Raw genomic sequence first — 14949 nt, forward strand, 5'->3', positions numbered from 1 at the left:
TATTATTTGCATTGAAGTAGAGTAAATTTGAGTAACACACTTAACAAAATGCTTAATTCTTAGAGTATACAGCACAGTATTTGTGCCTTATCAGTTGCATCTAGTTTGAAGAAATCATGTACTATTTAATTTGTTGAAAAGTAATACAATGCAGCTGTGTTTGTTGTTAGTTCATGTAGTATGCGGTGCTGGGAGGTAGGAATTCAATGGTTAAGGTGTTGGACTTATGTTTAGACGGTTGGTGTGTTCAATTCCTAGCATCACCATGCTGGACTCCTGAGCAAGGCCCTTATCCCTCACCTGATTATTTGTGTGAATGAGATAATTGTAAATCACTCTGAATAAGAGCATCTGCCCAAATGCTTTAAATGTGACTTGACTTCATGACTTGACTTGAAATGTAAAAGTCTTATAATACATTACAACAGATTAACATTTTATAACGGCTGCAACAGTATGCTGACTGCAAGCCAAAACTTTAAGGTTTATATAAATGCACTTGCTTAAATGCATCATAGTTAGTTTAGTAACTTACACTGGGGTTTGTATAACAGATGCACCACATAATCTAAACCTAATAATACATGGATTAAAAATTTTTATTTAATAAAGAAAAATGTTTAGCTGTTTTCTCTAAAGATGTGTTTATGTAACATTTATAGAAGAAGTCTTAGGTGTAACCATAAGCTTAGCTTAGCTTTGTAACCATCAGTAGGTTTTCCACTGTGGGAGACTCTTCAGGACAGATGACTTTCAGTTTTATGGATCCTCGATGAAATGGCAAGCTATATTTTTGTCTAGTAATGCTTAAGAGGGAATAATTATTTCTAGTACTTAAGTAAAAATAATAATTAAGGAAATATTGCTTTGGATTAAGAAGAATAAAATAATTTCAGACTTGCTGCTAGAAAGTGATCAACCTTATCAATTGTAACTGTCTATCTGCTTCACATCATGCCAAAGCATCCAAACATTGAATGTCTTCCTATGACAACATTTATTGTCATGTTTTTTTTGGAATTAATTACACTCATGTCAGAGTCCCTGAATATCTCCTATGTTGCTGCTTTTAATGCCAAAATGTTTTTTGAAATGTCCTCGAGGACAGACAGGCCCATGTTTTTTCTAAATGTAACAATTTTAAAGCTATTACATTATTTACTTTTTTTTTTGGTCAAAACAGCCCCTGATTATTTTGACCAATTGCAAGCCAAAATACTTGAAAGTATTTCAAAATGAAAAGATTTGTATGTTGCATCAGTACAAATATCAGGTTAAGTGGTTGAGAGCATCTTTGTAGCCACACCTGACAAACAGACGCTTAAACACTAAGTTCAAAGAGGCTTTGATCTCTCGTCAGTTGGGGTTCATCAGGGCAGTACATAAGGTGCATTTACACTGCACTTTCATTCCAACAAAAGCAAACTTATACAAACATTTCTATTAGCATAATTTTAGTTACTCATTGAAAGGTTAGAAGACACAGCTCTGGGAACATACACTATTTGACAGAAATCAAGATAGAAAGTTTTAATTAAATGAGTTAGCTGCTAACACTTAAAAATATTATTAGCAATGTATTTTTCATGTACGTAACTCCTCAAACACACATGCAGCTGTGTAACCACTGTTTTAATGGTTCCACAATAATGTAATATGTTATATTTACTTAAAACTTTATATTGGATTGGTATTATCCGATATATATTATTATTTTATTATTTTATTAGGCTACTTTCGAATGTTTTGAATGGTCTTTAAACGTCCTATTTAATAAACTTGAAATTAGAAAAAGAAACACACTAAAAATCAAACTAAGCATCCATTAAACTGTCATTCACAACAAAAGCAAAATGGTAATCGTTAAATGCTTATCCGCACTTCTCTAACATATAACACATATAGATATGAAAATGTGAACCACACACAGACACGCACACAAGCATGCTGATCAAATTATGTACTTTAAATGTGACATAGGGTTCAGCAAGCACTGTACCACACACACACACAATCTCACAGAGCATGACGAACATCTGCTCATCCTTAACCATTAATCCATTAATATGTGAAGAGCAAAGACTGACAGAGAACAGAGGAAGGAGAGAACCAGAGAAGGAAATGCAAGCTGCATACAAACACATACACACTCTGAGAAGCATCAGAAAGCATCTGCATCGGATTCATTGAGTCAAAGTGTAAGATTGAAACAAACAGACAAGAGGTGACTATATATTTCTCCTGGAGCAAAATAACGAGGAGCATGAATCATAGAGCTATAGAAGGACAGGAAAGCAAGGGGAGAGATGGGCAGGATGTAAAGATGGCACAGCAATACCATGAAGCAATACTAACAGTGTATTGCTCACACGCGCATTTCTAATATCAATAAACACATGCAGGCGTAAAGAAGACGCAGCCAAACACACTACAAATGACAATATGCGCAGTAATCTGAACATATGTCACTGAGTTTGCCATCGAAACCAGATCTTCCTGAAACCCCTCACACATAACACACACAAACACACACACACACACACACACACACACACACACACACACACACACACACACACGCCCTGCGTCTGGAGGTTCCTACCTTGCAGCAGGCTCTGGAGGTTGAGCTGAGCCTCTTGGTGCAGCTCCTGCACACACTCCGGCCTACTCCATGAGCCAAACACATTCACATGCTGTTGCCATGACGATTGGAAGTGGGCCGTTCGCTTGCTCTCCGAGTCCAAGTTGGTGGTGGCTGGCAGAGAGAAAGAGAGAGAGAGAGAGAGAGAGAGAGAGAGAGAGCGAGCAGGAGGAAAGGAGAGAGGGAGTGAGGAAGAGAGAGATCAGAGAGAGGAAGAGAGAAAGACACAAATAAAAATTGATGATATTTGCATAGGTAATATCAGGATGCGAGGGCAAGGTATCGCGGTGTTTGTGCAGAGAGACAGGATGCGCCACTACAGCTAGCTGCATTTCTCTAATCATATAAAAATCCAATCTCGCAGTGGGGATGTGTTTATCTGCAGAACTGTAAAAGGGCAGAAAAGTATAGATGCAGTTCATTATATGTGTATTCATTACAGTGCTGGCTCACTGGTTAAGGTTCAGTGATCGTGACTGGAAGGTTGTCAGATCAACTCCCAGAACAGGTGGCGCAATTGCTGGGCCACTGATCAAGAGCATGATCCTTAAACCCACCCAGGTAGTTAACCTAGCTGCATTATTCCTTTCTTACTTTTTTGTTTTCAGTTGATTGCTACACATCTGAATAATTATTAGGGGCATTGTCCTTGTTAATTTATATATGATTTTAACTTGTATGTGATATCTAAATATCTGTGGTTTATCTGATACTTTTCTCAGTCAAGCTGAATTCTTTTGGTCTTCCTTTATAGACACCCTAAAATCATTCAAATTGTCATATTCATTCATTTGTTCTCAGAAACTTTAACAACCTTGGCAACCATTATTTATTAAAACACCTTCCAGCAAGTTTTTGGGAAATTGGGGAACTATAGAACTGAGAAGAAATGCACACAGACATATGCAGGCAATAACCTGAGCATGATATTACTTTGCCTGGCCACCATGCCACCCATCACTCAAACACCCATCATACATAATTAAAACTATACCTTCTGACTACTCCCTGTCACTGATTGTGATCTAAGGAAGAACACCACTATGTATTACAGCACATATTGTTTTGTACTGTAGCTTACACAGTTTGGTTATGCAATACACCACGTCACATATACTTATGTTTAGCCAAAGGCATGTCAAGTAAATAATATATTTTCCTGAGATAATTTTAGCACAGTAAAGCATGATTCTCTTACCCTAAGACAGTAATAAATGTGGAAAAAAATAAGTGAGAGACCAGAAACCTTTTCCCAGGAGTATGCTGTATATAGTTAATTACATGTACAGCAAGTCTTCTCAGCAAGTCTTCTCCAAAAAGGAATTACTATACAATTCCACTCATTATGTAACATCCGCTGATGTACCTGTAGCACCAGAGACACCCAAAGGTTAAAAAATCGACCTTTGAACACAAACAAACACAACTTGAAGGGTGGGGCAAGTTTGTTGAACAGTAATGATTGAAAAATGCATAGTCATACACACAGGGAAAGAACTGTCATAACACGTATAATATAATTAACTTATTATTTAAAAATAATTATCAAAAGAACTCTTGTAATATCTGCATCACATCTCGGTTGGTATGAAACCGTTTTCCACCAGCATTTAAAGTTTACAAATGAAGTGAACCAGGGAATGAAGCACCATTAATCATAAACAGATTACAGAAAGTGTTTCCCCCTTGTGAAATATAAGGTTTGGTCAAATTAAAGACTGTTACACTATGTAGCTGCATAGCTTTAACCTCAGTAGACCGGTAGGGTGATTGTAGAAACAGTCTGGACACTTGCAGTGTGTTTATGTACAATATCAAAAACCCTGTCACTTACAAAAGTAGTTAGGTGCTAAACTTAATTTTGGGCTTTCAACTACACCCATAAATCCTTGATTACACCTTTAAGTGTGCACATCTTTACATTTTAAAACGCACACATTTCTTGCTGTTGTCATAGAAACAGCTGAATATGTGTATAAAATAAAATAACAAATAAATAAATAAATAAATACAGTTACAAATAAACAAAACATGTTCACATGACCAGGAATAGTGATAAAGAAACAGGCACTGAGGATAAATGAAAACCATACTAGGTGCTCATATGTCCTTGTTTTCTACATTTCATATTTTTCCTAAGTAATCTATTTTGGGTAAATATAAGACAGCATTGCAAGTATTTTTCTCACAGTAGGCAATATTTCACTTCACCAAACTGAGTATGCAATAGTGAGGGAGCAGAAGATTTAATCTTGACACAGAAATGTAAACAAATCTCTTGCTCTGTAGATAGATAACACATATTTACATTAAGCCAACACTTAATTAAATGTAACTTTACATAAGTTTATACAGACTTTGGTTAGCTTTAGTTTCTCAAGAAAGCATTCTGGTTGTGTTTTTAAAGCACTAAAATGGAGGCCCCAAAACCAAAATCTGCCAAGTTTTTACTTTTCAGTCAAACCGATAAGTAAAGATGGCACCTTAATGATGCAGCTTTTGAAAGAGGTTTTTGTGTGATTACACAGATATAATTTTAGGTCTAAGGTGATGCTCCAGCAGAAATAACTCAGATGAAGGCCTTTGTCTGCCACATGCACAGTGACATACATGCTATTATAAATTAGCCAAATGTATTCAGTCTTATTAGTAGCTGATTAACTAGCATGGACAGTCTCAGAGCTCCAGGATATTAAATAAGGCCCATTGTGGCCCATTGACTACACCAAAGTCCTTCTCAGTGTGACTCTAATCACTGTGAAGTAGAGGTCATTCAAAGGGGCTCAGGCCAAATTCACTAACTGTACAGCCAAAAACCCAGCAAAAGAAAAGAAGCAGCCATCTTTATGAAGTTTTTATGCAGATTTATACTTGTCTTTTATGTTTCTTACAACACAAAGTAAACATAAACCCAATGTTATATCTAAGAATTAATTTTAGGTAGCAGGAAGAGAAAAAAGTTGAATTAAATATCTTAGCATGATCTGTACAATGATCTGTATTATCTTTACAATTAGATGTGTGATGTGGTTTAAATTGTGCAATCCACCCTATAGCTACACCTCTGCTTCAACCAAGAGTAAACAGACAATCATGAGAAAGAATAACTGCCTAAATCATTCTACTGTAATGTGATTAAACCTAGAATGGCATATTTTTCCATTTTCTTGAAAAAAAAAATGGACCTGAACACAGACATATCTGCAGCACCACTTTTGAGGTAATATAAGCACAGAGGAAGTTTGTGGGTGGCTGCTGTCAACAAACGGTAGACAGAGAGAAGCTGAATCATTTATTCATTTTCAGAGCTGCAACAACTAATCGATAAAATCAATAATATTCTATAATGAAATTCGTTGTCAAAGAATGCCTTTATCAATCAGATGGGTTGTTTAAGTTATGTGTTAGCGTGACGGCAATATAACACAGCCACTTGCAAAATGGCGCAGAGTACAGGTCAACCGTCAGCAGGAAAAAGTGTGCGCAATGACACACAGGGAGTAACTGGCAAAGTAAAACAGCTATCCTGTGGAACATTTTTGCATGTTTGTGTTCAAAGGACCCAACTTTCTTGTCTATTGCTTAAAATTTTACGTAGCTGCTGTCCAATTTTTTATGTCAGTCCACAGCACATATATTCAACTCAGTATGTGCACTCAGCCAACCCAAACACAAGAAGACAGGTATTCCCTTGTGCTCAGTGAATACACACAAAGCAGAGGACAAAAAGGTGATGCGACTTGGAAGAGAGGCACCCTTAAAATGATGTCCTTTCTCAAATATTTTATGTTGTTTCTGGACAGATAATTCATCATCAGGACCTTTAAAAAAAATTATCATAATTTCCTAAGCAAACTTTGCACTATTACTAACGATAACTAAGTGTTGTCTTAAGATGCTTTTGGAAGGAATCTTGTAAAAATCTCACAGTATGAGCAAAAATATGTAAAAAAAAAAAAAGCTGAATTCGGATTACTGACAATTGCACACGTGCTTGAGGAGGCATTAAAGTTGTGTGTGTGTGTGTTTTGCTGTGATCACAAGCAGAAAGCTGCCAAAACCAATTACTCCCAGAAAGCAATTGTAGTGACAAGAATCCCAATTCAGATTCTCTTTATGGCCCCCAGTTTTTTTATGCTGCTCTCATTTGTTCTTTCTCTTTTTCTCTTCCACAGGTGTGTGAGACTGCACTGCCTTTTTAGCCAGTGAAGCAGCACCTGATGAGATTGTTACGTGATGCAGAGAACCAGCAAGTTTTTAACACTAAGATGGGCAGGAGAATTTGCATAAATGTGCGCAGACAAAAATTTCTTCAGAATTTCATACCCCAAAGTCAGAACCAATTGCATCTTCCATACTACCCTGTCCTTTACATCTGCCTCTTTCAAACCAACTACCTGCAAGTCTTCCCTCACCACATCCTTAAACCTCTACCTTGGCCTTCCTCTTTTCCTCCTTCCTTGCAGCTCCATCCTCAGCATTCTTTTACCGATATACCCCATGTCCATCTTCTGCACATGTCCAAACCATCTCAACGTCAAACGTTCTACATGCACTGTTTCTCTAATAATCTAATTTGAATCCTGTTCATCCTCGTCACTTCCTTCTATTACATATCACTCCTGACACTCTTCTCCACCCACTCCACCATGCCTGAACACTTTTCTTCACTTCTCTAACACAATCTCCAATAATTTGCTCTGTTGACCCCAGGTACTTAAACTCCTCCACCCTCTCCACCTCTTCTCCCTGCAGCCGCACCACTCCACTGCCCTCCCTCTCATTCACACACATGTACTCTGTCTTACTCCTACTGACTTTCATTCCCCTTCTCTCCAGCGCATACCTCCACCTCTCCAGGCTCTTCTCAACCTGCTCCCTACTTTCACCACAAATCACAATATCATCCTCAAACATCATAGTCCACGGAGACTCCTGTCTGACCTCGTCCGTCAACCTGTCTATCAGCACTGCAAACAGGAAAGGGCTCAGAGCCGATCTTTGATGCAGTCCAACCTCTACCTAAAACCAGTCTGTCATTCCTATTGTCAATCCACACATCACTGCTATCACACTGTCCTCATACATGTCCTGCACCACCCTCACATACTTCTCTGCCACATCTGACTTCCTCATACAATACCACAACTTCTCTCTCGACACCCTGTTGTACACTTTCTATAGATTCACAAATACACAATGCAACTCCTTCAAGAGTCAAGAGTCAAGAAGCTTTTATTGTCATTTCAACCATATATAGCTGATGCAGTACACAGTGAAATGAAACAACGTTCCTCCTGAACCCAGGTGCTACATAAAAGAACATAAAACAACAGTCACAGAACAGAAGAACACAGGGCCAAGAACTAAGATCCTCGCCACATAAAGTGCATGTGTGCAACTGGTGCAAACAGTGCAAAAGACAACACAAGACAGTGCAAGACAACACAGGACAGTGCAGGACAATACACAATACACAAAATATAATAATATATAATAATAATATAATACCTTCTCTACACATTTCCATTTTCAAATCAAATATTATGCACAGACTGTCACCTCTTCCCTTAGCCTGGCCTACTCTTTCCCATAACTTAATGGTGTGACTAATCAACTTTATTCCCCTGTAGTTGCTGCAGGTCTGCACATCTTCCTTATTCTTAAAAATTGGTACCAGCACACTCCTTTTCCATTCCTCAGGCATCCTCTCACTTTCCAAAATCTTGTTAAACAATCTTGTTAAAAACTTCACAGCCTTCTCTCCTAAACAGCTCCACGCTTCTACTTCCACTACTTCCTACATCCTTCATTGCTCTAACTTGCAGCACATCCTTTCCAGATCGGTCCATCTGCCTGGCCAATCAGTACAAATCAATTTCTCCTTTCTTAGTGTCCAACTTCTCATACAGTTCCTCATATGCCTTTTCCTTTGCTTTTGTCATATCCCTCTTCACCTGCTGCCACATCTTGTTGTAACCCTGCCTTCTTTTCTCATCTCTCTGTCGATCCCAATTCTGTTTTGCCACCCTTTTTCTCCTTATGCTTTCCTGCACTTCTTCATTCCACCACCACATCTCTTTGTCTTCCTTTTTATTTCCATGTCACACTAAATACCTTCCTCGCTGTCTCCCTTATCACTTCTGCAGTAGTTGCCCAATCATCCAGCACCTCTTCACCACCACCTAGCTCCTGTCTGACCTCTTCTCTGAATCTCTGAAAGTCTTTCTTCTTCAGTTTATAAGTGTTCACCACTGTCATTTTCATCTTTTAGCAAAATCTACCACCATCTGCCCTTCCACATTCCTCTCCTTAAAGCCATACCTACCCATCACCTCCTCATCTCCTCTGTGCCGTTCACCAACATGCCCATTAAAGTCTGCCCCAATCACTAATCTTTCTTTCCTAGGTACACAATCTACCACTTCATCTAATTCACTCCAGAATTTTTCTTTCGCCTCCATCTCACAACCCACTTGCGAAGCATAAGCACTAATGACATTTATCATTATCCCTTCAACTTTTAGCTTCACATTCATCACCCTATCAGAAACTCTCTTCATCTCCACTACACTCTTACTAAACTCTTTCTTCACCCCTACACCATTTCTCTTTCCATCCACATCATGAAAGAACAGTTTAAACCCACCTCCAATGTTCCTGGCCTTACTACCTTTCTACTTGGTCTCCTGAACACACAACATATCTACCTTTCTCCTCTCCATTATATCATAACTCTCTCCCTTTACCAGTTACAGTCAGGTCCATAAATATTGGGACATGGACACAATTCTAACATTTTTGGCTCTATACACCACCACAATGGATTTGAAATGAAACAAACAAGTTGTGCTTTAACTGCAGACTGTCATCTGGCATTTACATCCAAATCAGGTGAACGGTGTAGGAATTACAACAGTTTGCATATGTGCCTCCCACTTGTTATGGGACCAAAAGTAATGGGACAGAATAATAATCATAAATCAAACTTTCACTTTTTTAATACTTGGTTGCAAATCCTTTACAGTCAATTACAGCCTGAAGCCTGAATGCATAGACATCACCAGACGCTGGGTTTCATCCCTGGTGATGCTCTGCCAGGCCTCTACTGCAACTGTCTTCAGTTCTGAAGCATTTGGCTGAATATGAGCAGATAATATTGCCCAAAACACTTCAGAATTCATTCTGCTGCTTTTGTCAGCAGTCACATCATCAATAAATACAAGAGACCCAGTTCCATTGGCAGCCATACATGCCCACGCCATGACACTACCACCACCATGCTTCACTGATGAGGTGGTATGCTTAGGATCATGAGCAGTTCCTTTCCTTCTCCATACTCTTCTCTTCCCATCACTCTGGTACAAGTTGATCTTGGTCTCATCTGTCCATAGGATGTTGTTCCAGAACTGTGGAGGCTTTTTTAGATGTTGTTTGGCAAACTCTAATCTGGCCTTCCTGTTTTTGAGGCTCACCAATAGTTTACATCTTGTGGTGAACCCTCTGTATTCACGCTGGTGAAGTCTTCTCTTGATTGTTGACTTTAACACACATACACCTACCTTCTGGAGAGTGTTCTTGATCTGGCCAACTGTTATGAAGGGTGTTTTCTTCACCAGGGAAAGAATTCTTCGGTCATTCACCACAGTTGTTTTCCGTGGTCTTCCAGGTCTTTTGGTGTTGCTGAGCTCACCTTTACGTTCCTTCTTTTTAAGAATGTTCCAAACAGTTGTTTTGGCCACGTCTAGTGTTTTTGCTATCTCTCTGATGGGTTTGTTTTGTTTTTTCAGCCTAATGATGGCTTGCTTCACTGTTAGTGACAGCTCTTTGGATCTCATCTTGGAGAGTTGACAGCAAGCAACAGATTCCAAATGCAAATAGCACACTTGAAATGAACTCTGGACCTTTTATCTGCTTATTGTAATTGGTATAATGAGGGAATAACACACACCTGGCCATGGAACAGCTGAGAAGCCAATTGGCCCATTACTTTTGGTCCCTTAACAAGTGGGAGGCACATATGCAAACTGTTGTAATTTCTACACTGTTCACCTGATTTGGATGTAAATTGTTCGTTTTATTTCAAATCCATTGTGGTGGTGTATAGAGCCAAAAATGTTAGAATTGTGTCGATGTCCCAATATTTATAGACCTAACTGTATATTACCAAGATTTAAAGTACCAACCCTAACCTTCGCCCTCCCACACCTCTCCTTTCCCTGCTGTCTCTGTAGATGTCTTCCTCCTCTCCTTCTCCTCCTTTCTTCAACAGTAGCCCAATTTCCACCGGTACCCTGTTGGCTAACAATACCTGTGGCGGTCGTTGGTAACCCGGGCCTCGACCGTTCCAGTATGAAATTAAGGTTTGTAATCACATATTTTATTTGGCATGTGTTTTATGCTGGATGTCCTTCCTAACGCAACCCTCCACATTTATCCGGGCTTGGGACCGGCACTAAGAGTGCACTGGCTTGTGCAACCCTAATGGCTGGGTTCAGAATCAAATTCAACAGCAGTTTAGAATTTATTGAAAACTAGCCAACAAATTGAAAATGTGAGCTAAACTTGTTAACAGGGATAGTCAGGCAAAAGGCAGATAGAAATTATAAGACACAATACATAGAAACGACAGCAAAATTACACAATGAGCATTACTTCACAAAACGCCATTGTTTTGTGAGTACATAGAGAGAGAGGGTGTGACTGGATACAGGTATTTGGATGAGTGTGATCATGCAGTTGGGGAGCGGTATTGGGCATTGTAATCCGGGTTGGCCATGTAGGCCACAGTGTGTTATTAGAGAAATAATCCACAATTATCCATAATCTTAAATAATGTATTTGCCATTTTTATGGAAAAATGTTCTTGTTCTGAACAAAGAACAGAACCTGTTTACTCAAATCTCGATAGTCTAAAGGCAGTTGCTGGTTTCAGTAAAAAAAAAATTAAAACAACTTTTTAAAATGTCACACTGTAAGACTACAATCTTTATACACTTCAATAATAATAGTGATAATAGTAATATAATTATAATAATAGAATTAAAGTGATGTCATATCAAAGCTGTTCTTATGAGATTTAATTAGATTAGATTCAATTTTATTGTTATTGTGTAGAGTACAAGAACAGAGCCAATGAAAAATGTAGGATCTGAAAAAAAATATAAAAAGTAGCATGTTTTATTCTAGCATGCAGTTTATTTCTATAACGCTTTTCACAACATTGTCTCCAAGTAGCTTTACAGAATTTAACAGTTAAGGTGAATGATGTGTATTTATCCCTGATGAGCAAGTCATGGTTGGAAGCATCCAATCAGAAATGCAAACAGTACAAATAGTGAAAAAAAAAGGATTTTGTTTGGTCAGTACAGGAATTTCTTATCTGTTATAATCACATTACGGATATGGTCAATAGAGATTACAATTAACAGCACTGAAATATTTCTTCAACATGCTGTTCCTATGCTTGATATGGCAATAAAGACAGATGGAGGATCAGAAGGAAAATTGGCCTGTGGACTTGTTTACTGACAGGAAGGGCACTGATGGCTTCATTGCTCACACTTTTGTAACACTGAAGGTTAATTGTTCTTGAAATTGGGTTACAGAGGTAAAAATAAAAAAATCCAAAAAAGAAACGTTTGCAATTAAGGCAAATTGATTCATAAGTTTAGTAAAAATGCTAGCATTTTTACACACTGTACAAATTTTTAGCATTTTCCACAATATTTTAATTGCACTTCCTCCCTGCTTAAAGACTTTGAATTGTTTGAAAATGGGATTACAACCCTTCCCAGATTGATGGGCAGCACAATTGTCATGAATTGTTTTGACAATTGAGGTTTTATTTACCTAATTTCAGGACCTGCTAGGGGCCATATGATTTTTATTATGATATTTATTACATAAAACCATAAAATTCAAAGAGATTATGCTTCTATTTTCACACGACTGCATATTAGGCCAGGGGTCCCAACCACTGTGCCATGGACCAGAACCAGAACAAAAAGAATAAAAACTTTTTAACTTTCCATTTTATTTACTTACACAGTTTGCAGGGGGTTTTATAAAAAAAAAAAATAGTTTATATAAAAATAAAAACACATACTACAAACCACTTCTGCACTGAATTCAGTTGCAGTTTTTAGCAACATAATAACATTGAAAAAAGGGGGTCACTTTTTGAAAGCACTGCATGTAAAAATTAAATAATGGTTAAATCATGTACTGTAATATCTTTAATAGTAATATATATATATATATATATATATATATATATATATATATATATATATATATATATATATATATATATATATATATATATATATATATATATATATAAACACACATACATAGACACAGCTCTCTCTCTCTCTCTCTCTCTCTCACACACACACACACACACACACACACACACACACACACACACACAGTAAACAAGTGAAGAAAAACATGTCCTGTTCACACATCCCAACATACACTCATCCCAGCATATACTCACTAGTCACTTCAGTAAGAAAGTCTGTACATCTGCTCATTCATTCATGCAATTAATCAATCAGCCAACTGTGTCACAGCAAGCAATGCAGAAAACCATGCACATACACATCAAGGTTTTCATTTGGGAAATGGGAAATAAATCTGATCTTAGTGACTTTGACAGAAGTGCCAGAAGGGTTGGTTTGAGTATTTCAGAAACTGCTGATCTCCTGGGATTTTTAATGCATAACAGTCTCTACAGTGTAAACGGATTGGAAAAAAACCCCCACACAAATCTTAAACTGGACTGCAGTTCTGCTACTGGGTTTTATACAATTTTCATCACAAACACACAGACAGCTAGTATCTGAATGCCTACAATAATATTGAGAATAACTTGTGTTAGTGAAGCTGTGTTGTGCTTGCATGCTCTGCAGTGTCCCCAACTCCCAGTTGTGTTGACTAGAGGGACTGCTGCTTCCTTGTTTCCTACTCTATAACACATCACCCCCTCCTGCCTCACTTTTCTGCATGTATATTCTTGTGTATGACACAGAGTGACAGGAAAGGCAGACTGGGAGAGAAAGTGTCTGTGTGTCAGTATGTCTGATAACACACACACACATATGTCACACACAGTTCCCCTCTGAGAGGAAGTGCCTGGGAGGTACAGGGAGGAAACTAAAGCAGTGGCCAGAGGCAGACGGGTTAATCAGCATCCACCCTGGCCTCATCTACTTCCAACATTTATTCTGACCACTGCTGCCTATTTGTCATCCACCCATCCTGCCAATCTACCAACCAATATTTGAAGTTAAAAAGATCAGCACTACAAACTGCAGTCTATAATAGTCTAGTCTCAATAAAATAGAGTGGGATGCCTATTTCTAATCATCTGTTGTTGAACAAATACTCTGGGGATTGTTATGCTTTTTGACTGGCTTACAGTGACCTGTAATAGAAACAGTGCATCCAACCTGGCAACCTTGCTGGATTTGTATGATTAAACCAAACAATTGTATTTAAAAGTTAATAAAGCATTGCAAGCCTTATTACGAACATATTAAGGACTTATTGAATGTGTTTTTGCATAGCTATATTGGTTTTGCATGTAATAAGGTAAAATAAACCTTTATATAAAAATCACTCATTGAGAGGTCCACAGCACTAACCACATTTCCCCTGAGATGTTAAAATTACCCAGTCTTACTTAATCCCACCCTACGCCACTAAGTAACTAAATACTCCCCATGTGCTGTGCTTTGCTAGGTGTTAAAAGAGCTGTTTAAGAGCTTTTCCTCGCATTACACCAGTGTTTAGTAATGAGTCAGGAGCACTGGGAGACATCTCACTGCTGAATGTCCAGTGCTGCTGCTGTGAGATCAGTAAAGAATTACACATCTCCTACAAATTTAATCCACTAGGGATTTTTTCTCTCTAATAGAAAAGAAAAATAAATGTGCCCTCAAACACCCATCATGTACTTTGTCCCACTTAATGGCTAATAGGATATCTGAAATATACACAACTAATGGTACAAACTTATGTTTTGCTGTCCAACAGTAGGCTTGCAGGATTATAACTATTTATACCACGGCAATGTTGGTCCAATCTGATTGGTCAGAAAATCTTGATTCATTTTGCTTAATAGCAACTCTGACAGTAGTTCCAGCTGTTTATATTAATGTTCTCCTTTTAATACATTATCTTTTTTTTTATAGTACCAACTTTAACACAGACTTTTATGGTGGATTATTCACATAAACACATCAGAAATTGCGCATTGTGTAAAAAAATAATTACAGTGAGGTAAGATTTTTACTGAT

At 37.9% G+C, this 14949-nt stretch overlaps 1 protein-coding gene across 5 annotated transcripts in view; it reads right to left on the reverse strand.

The window, feature by feature from the left end:
• The window catches only part of nhsl2 (NHS-like 2), a 72761-nt gene that overhangs the window by 13416 nt on the left and 44396 nt on the right, over nucleotides 1–14949 (reverse strand). For all 5 annotated transcript variants that reach the window (XM_046851752.1, XM_046851753.1, XM_046851754.1 and 2 more), the window contains exon 2: nucleotides 2603–2755. In XM_046851752.1, the coding sequence (XP_046707708.1) occupies nucleotides 2603–2755 (153 nt within the window). The remainder of the gene's footprint in view (nucleotides 1–2602; nucleotides 2756–14949) is intronic.

The sequence above is a fragment of the Silurus meridionalis genome, chromosome 6 (assembly GCF_014805685.1).
Source record: "Silurus meridionalis isolate SWU-2019-XX chromosome 6, ASM1480568v1, whole genome shotgun sequence".
NCBI lineage: Eukaryota > Metazoa > Chordata > Actinopteri > Siluriformes > Siluridae > Silurus > Silurus meridionalis.